The following is a 10,000-nucleotide window of genomic DNA, read 5'->3' as shown; positions in this document are numbered from 1 at the left end:
CTGCTGCTCCTCCCTCTCCTGCTGCTACTGCTGCTGCTGCCGCTGCTGCTGCTGCGGGCTCTTGCGGAGCAGCAGCCGCGAAGCTGTCTTACTTGTTGCATTAATTATGGCAACTAAAACCACTTTTAATTAATTTAATTATTTTTGTTTTTTATTTTTCAAAGTTGGAAAATATAACAGAAGAACTCGAAAGTCAAAAAGAAGAAACCCAAAAAGTCCGCAGCGACCTTTCGGCCCTGGAGCAGCAGCACATGCGCCTCATGGCTGCTGTTGAGCAGGAGCGAGAAGCAATTAAGCACCAGCAGCTGCAGCAGCAGCTGCAGCAGCAGCAGCAGCAGCGGGAAGAAGAGGAAGAGCTGCTCAGGGGCGAAAGCGGCAGCAAGTGGAAGTCCGCAGCAGCAGCAGCTGCTGCTGCTGCTGCTGCTGCTGCAGATATGTCCCTCCAGCAGCTGCTTTACCCCATTCCTCAAGAGTTCTCTAGTACCACCTTGAGCTCAACTGCTGCTGCTGCTGCTGCTGCTGCTGCTCAGTTTAAGAAGCAGCAAGTAGGCACAAGTCAAATTGCTCAGGCTCTGCTGCTGCAGCAGGACCGACCAGCGGCAGCAGCAGCAGCTGCTGCTGCTGCTGCTGCTGCTGCTGCATCTGGCAGCACTTCTATCCCCACAACGCCGCGGCAGCAGCAGCAGCAGCAGCAGCAGCAGCAGCAAGCCCAGGGGGGCCCCCGGGGCCCCTAGGGGCCCCCAAGCCCTTGGGGGCCCCCGTACCCCTGGCAGCTGTGTCGGGGGGCCCCCAGGGGGCCCCCGGCAGCCTAAAGGGGCCCCCTTCTTGGGGGCTCTGCAGCGCTCCTGAAGCAACTGCAGCAGCAGCAGCAGCAGCAGCAGCAGCTGATTCGAAGCGCAGGGGTTTCCTCACTCCGAGGGCCAACGCAAACCCTAATTTAGGGTCTAGGGGGCCCCCCTCGTGCGCGGTCTGCCCCGTGCACGGGGGCCCCAGGGGGGCCCCCTCGTCGTGGGGGCCCCAACGAGGAGCCCCTGCTGGGGGCCCCCAAGGCTGCCTGAAGGGGGGCCCCCAGGGAGGCCCTCAGGGGGGCCCCCAGGGGGGCCCCCGTGGGGGCCCCCAGGGGGCCCCCACGGGAACTGCCCCTGGAGTGGGGAGGGGGGCCCCCCAGGGGGGGCCCCCCCGGGGGGGCCCCCAGCAGCTGCGGAGGGCCCTCACTGTACCCTTTAGTGGGGGGCCCCCCAGCTGAGGGGTGTGGGGTGTTAGGATTTCAGGTGTACGTACACCTCGCGGGGCTGCGTGTGGGGCCCTGAAGTCGTTTATTTATTCATTTTAAAATTAATTTATTATTTATTTATTACTATATTATTGGTATTTATTCATTGTTTATTTATCAATTTTAGAATTAATTAATTATTTATCTGGTATTTATTTGTTATTTATTTATTTATTCGTTTTTATTCATTATTTATCTGATATTTATTTACTGTTTTTTCGTTTATTTGTTTCCATCTATTATTTATTTGGTATTTATTTGTTAATTTATTAATTTTAAAATTAATTTTTTATTTGATATTTATTTATTACTCATTTATTAATTTTTGAAGTAATTTAGTGTTTATTTGGTATTTATTTACTGTTCATTTGTGTTTTTATTTATTTTTAATTTGATATTTATTTATCATTTATTTTTATCTGTTTTCATTTATTTGTTTTGCAGCTCGCCTGTGGCTCCAGCTCCCATTATCTTTGTTATTTAAATTGTTTTATTTAATTAAATATTTATTTAATTCATTTTTATTTACCTCTCACTGTTAATTGAATTAGTTCATTTGATTTATTAAATCAATTATTTTATTTAAATTAATCCATCTTGACTCCCCTTCTCCTGCACCCGCTGCATTTAGGGTTTAGGGTTTAGGGTTTAGGGTTTGGGGGGCAGAAGCCCGCGCAGCTGCTTCGTTGAGGTGTACGTACACCCCAGCGACTGCTTGTCCTGCCTATTCCGGTGTATGTACAGCTGCCCCCCAAGGCCCTTCCTCGCGGAGCAGCAAAGCAGCAGCAGCAGCAGCAGCAGCAGCAGCAGCAGCAGCAGCAGCTCACTCTATTTGATTTAATTTTGCTGCAGCGCACTGCCTGCTGCAGTTGCTGCTGGGGCCCCACAGCAGCGGTATGTGAATTTTATTTCTTTTTTGTGCACAAAAAAGAAATAAAATTCACATAAGGATTTTACAATTTGCTGCTGAGGCCCAAAGTCATTAATAATACCTAAAAGGCAAATAAATAATTTGCTGCTGCTTGCATGCATGCATTTTGCTGCGCGGGCAGAGGAAGCTGGGCGTTTGAGCAGCTGCAGCAGCAGCAGCAGCAGCAGCAGCAGCCGCAGCAGCAGCAGCAGCAACAGCCGCCGCCGCAAAAGCAGCCGCCGCGGCAGCGGCCGCAGCAGGTGCAGCAGCAGCAGCAGCAAGCCGCCGTTTGCTGCTGCCTGCAGCAGCCGCCCACCGCAGCAGCAGCAGCAGCAGCAGCAGCAGCAGCAGCAGCTAGTCGCCGTTTGCTGCTGCCTGCAGCTGGCGACCCGGGCAGCGCAGCAGCAGCGGCAAAACCCCCACAAGGGCCTGCTGCAGCGAAGCAACAGAACGGGCCCCCGTAATGGTAATTCTCCCGCTGCTGAATGCATGCAAAGTTACCACTTCTGCTTTTCTGTTGGGGGGCCCCCCGGGGCCCCCGGGGGCCCCCGGGGGGCCCCCCCTGCTGCTGCGCGTCCACGCCCCTGCTGTTCCAGGCTCGCTCTCCCGCTGCTCCTTCTGAACGCCCAAACGCAAACCCTAAACCCTAAACCCTAAACCCTAAACCCTAAACCCTAAACCCTGCAGCTCCCAGGAAGCCACCAATGAGTGAATATTAAGAATGGCAAACACGAGAAAAGAGCGGCAGCAAGAGCCTCCAGCAGCAGCATTGCAGCAGCAGCAGCAGCAGCAGCATTGCAGCAGCAGCAGCAGCAGCAGCAGCAGCAGCAGCAGCATTGCAGCAGCATTGCAGCAGCAGCAGCAGCAGCAGCAGCAGCAGGACCTGCTTGGCAGCTGCTGCTTGAATGGGGACTTTGATGCGGGCTCCGGGGAAGCGCTCGGGGTCCATGTCGAGCTGCAGGTTGTGAGCAGCAGCAGCAGCAGCAAGCTGCTGCAGCTGCAGCCGCGAAGGCAGCGCGTAAGAAGCCAGCAAATTGCCCACTCGGAACTGCTGCAGCTTTGCTGCTGCTGGCACCAGCTGCTGCTGAATGAGCCGCCGCAGCACCTTCAGCATGGCCACCCGCAGCGCCAGCACCGTGTTCGCCCCAGTCCCCATCACCTTCCCGTTGCTGCAGCAGCAGCAGCAGCAGCAGCAGCAGCAGCAGCAGCAGCAGCAGCAGGTGCGGCCAGCGCGCAGGGGGCGAGGCGCGGGGCACGAGCCCCGACAAACAGCGGCAGCAGCACCACGGAGAGGCACAGCTGCAGCTGCTGCTGCCGCCGTCGTCCAGCCGCAGCACAGCCAGCAGCAGCAGCAGCAGCAGCAGCAGCAGCAGCAGCAGCAGCACCTGAATATATTTAGCGAAGCAACTCCATTGGCCCCACAGCGGACATCAACTCGCACTGAATGAAACTCCCGCGGGCAGAAAACAGAATTGCCCAGCACTCTGCATGCACAGACACAAACTGCTGCTGCTGCTGCTGCTGCTGCTGCTGCTGCTGCTGCTGCTGCTGCTGTTCGTTTCGTGCTGCTGCGCCTAAACTCCAGCCGACAGCAGCAACTAGCGATTCGGCGTCCGCCGCTAGAACCGGCTGAGGTGTACCTACAATCTACACCTGCAGCAGCAGCAGCAGCAACAGCAGCAGCAGCAGCAGCAGCAGCAGCAAGGCCCACCGAGCAGCAGCAGCAAGGTCTATGGTGGAGTCAATTTGCCCATAGGCCATAACATTGTGCACAGTCAACACATCTACCTCCGCGCCGCCACGGCTAGGCCCTCGAGGCGCTGCTGCTGCTGCTGCTGCTGCTGGGGGCGGGGCTGCTGCTGCTGCTCTTGCTGCTGCTGCTGCTGCTGCTGCTGCTGCACACGGTGCGGACGACGCCTCCATTGCGGCGGCAAAGGAGGCAACACGAGCTGCTGCTGCTGCTGCTGCCGCTGCTGCTGCTGCTGCTTGCTGTGGTCGCAGCTTGAGCTAGACGTTGCAGCAGCGGCTGCTGTTTTCAGAAGAAGACAAACGAACTGCTGCTGCTGCTACGGCTGCTGCTGCTGCTGCTGCGGCTGCTGCGGCTGCTGCTGCTGCTGCTGCTGCTGTCGTTGCTGCGACTCCTCTTGATTCAGCTGCGTCTGCTTCTCCTGCTAAAGCCAGCTTCCTTATGGGGGGCACAGCGCCTCCACCATGGGCGAAGTGTGCTGCTGCTGCAGGAGCAGCAGCAGCGCAGCAGCGGCAGCAGCTCCTCCTGCTGCAGCAGCAGCAATAACAGGCCAGCTGCTGCAGCAGGGCCCTCTGCTGCAGATTCAAAGGCGGCAGAATTTACATGTACAAAGGAGAGGCGGCAGCTCAGCTTGGGTGGCAGCTGCTGCTGTTCGCTGCTGCTGCTGCTGCTGCTGCTTCTAGAGCCCTGGCAGCAGGAGCTGGTGCTGCTGCAGCAGCAGCGGGAGCAGCAGCAGCAAACCAAAGAGAAATAAACAAATTAAAAAAAGGAAGACGACCGATTGCGCGCCTGAGCTGTCTGTACACCGCAGAGCACAAGCACCAACGCCCCGGAAACCCTAATGCGGCAGCCGCCTAAACCCTAGCCTACACCCTAAACCCTAAACCCTAAACCTAGATACAACTTGTTTATTAGGGTTGTGAAGCGCCTGCTGCAGCAGCAAACTCTTCAGGGTTAGGCAGCAACTGCGGCTGAGTGCCGCCGCTCTGGCGCCGCCGACCTGCGCTTCAGCGCCAGCAGCAGCAGCAGCAGCAGCAGCTGCTGCTGCTGCTGCTGCTGCTGCTGCATGCTGCTCCGCTGCCCGTTCCTTCTGGGGCCGTTCTTCGAGCTCTCGGGTTTGCCTCTTTTTGTTGTTGTTCTATAATTGCGGGCTAAACTTACTGCTTGGGAGTTCCCAGCAGCAGCAGCAGCAGCAGCAGCAGCCGCAGCAGCAGCAGCAGCACATCTCGCTTGCTGGTTCTCTGCGGTGTTTGCCGGGTGTACGTACACACCAGCAGAAGTCCCTTTTCTTTTTCTTTCCTTTCTTCATGTTTTGCTGCTGCTGTCGCAGCTGGAGCGACGGCGCCGCCGCAGCAGCAGCAGCAGCAGGAGCAGCAGCAGCAGGAGCAGCAGGAGCGGCGGTGTGTGAGCCGCAACCCCCAGCGGCCCCAAACCCTAAACCCTAAACCCTAAACCCTAAACCCTACTTTCAAAATGGCGCCTCCTGCAGAGAAAGACAGCGCCACTCTCTTCGGAGAGGATAACACTGGCGTTGGGGTCGTCTTCAAGGTTGCAGGGCCCCGTAAGTTGCTGCTGCTGCTGCTGCTGTTGCTGCTGCTGTTGCTGCTGCTGTTGCTGCTGCTCCTGCTGCTGCTGGTTCGGTTCCTGTGGCGGCGAGGTAGCAGGTGATGCTGCTGTTCCCAGCAGCCGCAGCTGCAGCACCCCAGAGTCCCACCTCCAGCCGCTGCTGCTGCTGCTGCTGCTGCTGCTGCTGCTGCTGCTGCTGCTGCGGCTCCGCACGTCTTCACTGCTGCGGCCGCCCCCCTGCCGCGCTCGCTCTCCTCCTCCGCTGCTGCTGCCGCTGCCGCCACTCCCACTGCCGCCGCTGCCGCCGCTGCTGCTGCTGCTGCACCGCTGCTGCTGCTGCTGCTGCTGCTGCTGCTGCTGCTGCAGTGGTGGTTGCTGAGCAAATGAGCGGCACCAAAATGTACGAACTGGTCCGCGTGGGTTGGCTGCGGCTCGTGGGCGAAATTATTCGCCTCGAAGGAGACAACGCCTACATCCAGGTCTACGAGGAGACAGGTTTGCTGCTGCTGCTGCTGCTGCTGCAGTTGCTGCTGCTGCTGCTGCTGCTGCAGGTGCTGCTGAGGCGGGCGCTGCTGCTGCTGCTGAGGCGGGCGCTGTTGCTGCTGCTGCTGAGGCGGGTGCTGCTGTTGCTGCTGAGGCGTCTGCTGCGCTTGCCGCTGCTGCTGGGGCGGGCGCTGCTGCTGCTACGGCAGTTGCTGCTGCTGCTGCTGCTGCTGCTGCTGCTGCTGCTGAGGCAGGTGCTGCTGCCGCTGCAGAGGCGGGTGTTGCGGCTGCGGTGGTGCAGCTGCGCTGGTGACGCTCGAGGCTGTGGTGTGGGGCTGCTGCTGCTGCTGCTGCTCATTTTGCTGCTGCTGCTGCTCATTTTGCTGCTGCTGCTGCTGCTGCTGCTGCTGCAGCGGGTTTATCTGTGGGAGACCCTGTGGTGAAGACTGGGCATCCTCTTTGCGTAACCCTGGGCCCAGGTGCGTTCTCTCTTTTGTCTCCTTTTTATTTTTTATTTTTTATTTTGTTTTTATTTTTTGTCTCTTTTTATTTTTGTTTTTTCTATTTTCTCTTTTTTGCTTTTTATCTTTATTTTTGTCTTTTGTCTTTTTGTCTTTTTTCACCTTTTGTTTTTTTCGAGTGTTCCGCCGCCCCGCGGGATCCCCAGGGTTTAGGGTTTAGGGTTTAGGGTTTAGGGTTTAGGGTTTAGGGTTTCAGCGTGGACGAATTCATATGAGCGGATTCTGTTCACCCGCGACTCAAACCCTAAACCCTAAACCCTAAACCCTGCGGCTGTTTAACGTAGCACAGAACTCGCGCGTCGCGCTGCTTTTGCCCTTGCTGCTGCTGCTGCTGCTGCTGCTGCTGCTGCTGCTGGGGCGCTCCTCGTCAAAAGCTGCTGCTGCCTCTGCCGCTGCTGCTGTTTCCTCTGCTGCTGCTGCTGCTCGTCCGTTTCGCCGCCTGCCGCTCCCGCCGCTGCTGCTGCTGCAGCGCCTTGCTGCTGCTGCTGCTGCAGCGCCTTGCTGCTGCTGCTGCCGCAGCGCCTCGCTGCTGCTGCTGCAGCGCCTCGCTGCTGCTGCTGCAGCACCTTGCTGCTGCTGCTGCTGCTGCTGCTGCTGCTGCTGCAGGGCTGCTGGACGGGATATTTGACGGGATTCAGCGGCCGCTGGAGCGGATTGCTGCGGCCTCGGGCTCCGTCTTCATCTCCAAAGGCTGCGAAGCCGCGGCCCTCGACCCCGACAAGAAGTGGCACTTCGTCCCCGCCCCCGCAATCCAAGTCGGAGACATCCTCACGGGTGGGATCCACTGGGATCGTCTGGGATCGTCTGGGATCGACTGGGATCGATTGGGAGCGACTGGGGTCTCGGGGATCGTCGGGGATCGTCTGGGGTCCTCGGGGATCGTCTGGGGTCCTCGGGGATCGTCTGGGATCGTCGGGGATCCTCGGGGATCGTTTGGGATCGTGTGGGATCGTTGGGGATCGTGTGGGATCGTCGGGGATCGTTGGGGATCGTCTTGGGATCGATTGGGGATCGATTTGGGGTTTTTGTGTTTTGGGGGGTTTGGGATCGCTTTTGGGTCGTTATTTGCCCTTTTTTTGGCTCCTTTTTGTCCTTCATCAAGGGTTTAGGGTTTAGGGTTTAGGGTTTAGGGTTTAGGGTTTAGGGTTTAGGGTTTAGGGTTTGCGTTGCAGGGGGAGACGTGTTGGGGACAGTGTTTGAAAACAACCTTTTTAAAAACCACCGCATTTTAGTCCCCCCCAAAAAGCAGGGCCGGCTCACCTACATAGCGCCAGAAGGCAAGTTTGGCTTCTTTTTTCTTTCTTTTTTCTTCTTTTTTTTTCTTTTTTTGTCTCCTTTTTGTCTCCTTTTTCATCTTTTTTTGCGTTTTTTTGTCTCCTTTTTGTCTCCTTTTTTGGGGCTTTTTTGTCTCCTTTTTTGGGGCTTTTTTGTCTCCTTTTCGGCGGTTTTTCGGCTGGTTTTCGAGTCCTCTTCGTCGCTCTTTTGGCTCTTTTTTTCTCTTTTTTTCTCCTTTTTCCGTTTCTTTTGTCTCCTTTTTTGTCTCTTTTTTGTCTCTCTTTTGTCTCTCTTTTGTCTCCTTATTTGTCTCTTTTTTGTCTTCTTATTTGTCTCCTATTTGTCTCTTTTTTTCCTCCTTATTTGTCTCCTTATTTGTGTCTTTTGGGCTATTTCGGGAGCTTTTTGACTCTTTTTTGGCTCCCTTTTGTCCCTTTTTTGTTTTTTTTTCGTTTCTTTTTGTCTTCTTTTTGCCCCTTTTTAGTCCCTTTTTAATCCTCATTTGTGTCCCTATTTGCGTCATCATTTGTCTCCTTTTGGTCTCCTTTTAATCTCTTTTTAAATCTCTTTTAAAACCTCTTTTTCATCTTTTTTTGATCTTTTTTATCTCCTTTTTGTCTCTTTTTGTTTCTTTTTTGTCTCCTTTTTGTCTCCCCCTAATCTCTCTTTCGTCTCTTTATTTTATTTTTGAAATCTTTTATTTACTTATTTATTTTTCTCATTTCTTTTTTACTTCTTTTTATTTCGTTTTTATTTCTGCTTTATTCTCTTTTATTTCCTTTTTATTTCTCTTTTATTCATTTGTTATTTCTTCATTTCTTTTTGATTTCTTTTTTATTTCTTTTGTAAATCTTTTTTAAATCTTTTTTAAATCTTTTTTAAATCTTTTAAATATCCTTTGTGTCTCTGTTTTCTGTCCAATTCGTTTTATTTATTTTTTATTTATTTCTCTGTCTTTGTCTCCTCTTATTTTCGCTTCTTTCTGCTGCTGCAGTTCCTCTCCCTCCCGCTGCTGCTGCTGCTGCTGCTGCTGCTGCACTTCAACTCACCTTGCTGCTGCTGCTGCTGCTGCTGCTACACTTCAACTCACCTTGCTGCTGCTGCTGCTGCTGCTGCTGCTGCACTTCAGCTCACCTTGCTGCTGCTGCTGCTGCTGCTGCTACACTTCAACTCACCTTGCTGCTGCTGCTGCTGCTGCTGCTGCACTTCAGCTCACCTTGCTGCTGCTGCTGCTGCTGTTGCTGCACTTCAACTCACCTTGCTGATGCTGCTGCTGCTGTTGCTGCACTTCAACTCACCTTGCTGCTGCTGCTGCTGCTGTTGCTGCACTTCAACTCACCTTGCTGCTGCTGCTGCTGCTGTTGCACGTGCTGCTGCGTTTTCGGCGGTTTTTGGTGCGTCCGCGTGCTTTCTGCGTGGGGAATCCGCCGCTGCTGCCGCCGCGCTGCTGCTGCTGCTGCTGCTGCTGCTGCTGCTGCTGCTGCTGCAGGGGAGTTCAGCGTGGGGGACTTGGTGGGGGAACTGGAGTTTCAGGGAAAAAGTGTGGGGCTTTCCCTCGCCCACGAGTGGCCCGTCAGAGAGCCGCGGCCGGCCTTCGAGAAGCTCGCAGGCAACACGCCGCTGCTCACTGGCCAAAGAGTGCTGGACTGCCTTTTTCCCACAGTCCAGGTCCTGCTGCTGCTGCTGCTGCTGCTGCTGCTGCTGCTGCTGCTGCTGCTGCTGCTGCTGATTGGGGTGGTGGTTGTGGTGGTTGTGGTGGTGGTGGTTGTGGTGGGGATATTGTCCGCTGCTCACTGGCCAGAGAGTGCTGGACTGCCTTTTTCCCACAGTCCAGGTCCTGCTGCTGCTGCTGCTGCTGCTGCTGCTGCTGCTGCTGCTGCTGCTGCTGCTGCTGCTGCTGCTGATTGGGGTGGTGGTTGTGGTGGTGGTGGTTGTGATGGGGATATTGTCCGCTGCTCACTGGCCAGAGAGTCTTCGACTGCCTTTTTCCCACAGTTCAGGTCCTGCTGCTGCTGCTGCTGCTGCTGCTGCTGCTGCTGCTGGTTGTGGTGGTTATGGTGATGGTGATACTATGTGCTGCTGCTGCTGCTGCTGCTGCTGTGTTACTTCAGGGCGGTACATGCGCCATCCCAGGAGCGTTTGGGTGCGGCAAGACCTGCATTTCCCAAGTGAGAAGGGTTTAGGGTTTAGGGTTTAGGGTTTAGGGTTTGGGTAGTGTCGCGCAG

At 55.1% G+C, this 10,000-nt stretch overlaps 3 protein-coding genes across 3 annotated transcripts in view; 1 reads left to right on the top strand and 2 right to left on the bottom strand.

The window, feature by feature from the left end:
• Positions 1-734, top strand: part of ENH_00061540 (hypothetical protein, conserved) — a gene marked incomplete at both ends in the record, with an annotated part of 6,993 nt that extends 6,259 nt beyond the window's left edge. Inside the window, one exon of the mRNA XM_013577165.1 lies at positions 165-734. Coding sequence (XP_013432619.1) covers positions 165-734 — 570 coding nt within the window. The remainder of the gene's footprint in view (positions 1-164) is intronic.
• Positions 735-2,537: 1,803 nt separating this feature from the next.
• On the bottom strand, positions 2,538-6,358 carry ENH_00061530 (TATA-box binding protein, putative; the record flags this gene model as incomplete). Its single annotated transcript, XM_013577164.1, has 6 exons — positions 2,538-2,801; positions 3,067-3,352; positions 3,569-3,667; positions 3,972-4,212; positions 5,397-5,871; positions 5,990-6,358. 6 exons carry the CDS (start codon positions 6,356-6,358, stop codon positions 2,538-2,540), a joined length of 1,734 nt encoding a protein of 577 aa, XP_013432618.1.
• Positions 6,359-6,775: 417 nt separating this feature from the next.
• Positions 6,776-9,730, bottom strand: ENH_00061520 (hypothetical protein, conserved; the record flags this gene model as incomplete). The annotated part of the gene is made up of 2 exons (XM_013577163.1): positions 6,776-7,403; positions 9,115-9,730. Coding segments are annotated over 2 exons (1,244 nt in total), but the record flags the coding sequence as incomplete, so codon positions are not given.
• Positions 9,731-10,000: the final 270 nt, after the last annotated feature.

This window comes from Eimeria necatrix, genomic scaffold, assembly GCF_000499385.1.
Source record: "Eimeria necatrix Houghton genomic scaffold, Enh_scaff538, whole genome shotgun sequence".
Taxonomy (NCBI): Eukaryota; Apicomplexa; class Conoidasida; order Eucoccidiorida; family Eimeriidae; genus Eimeria; species Eimeria necatrix.
The sequence above is the reverse complement of the archived record's forward strand: the minus strand, read 5'-3'. Positions and strand labels throughout refer to the sequence as shown.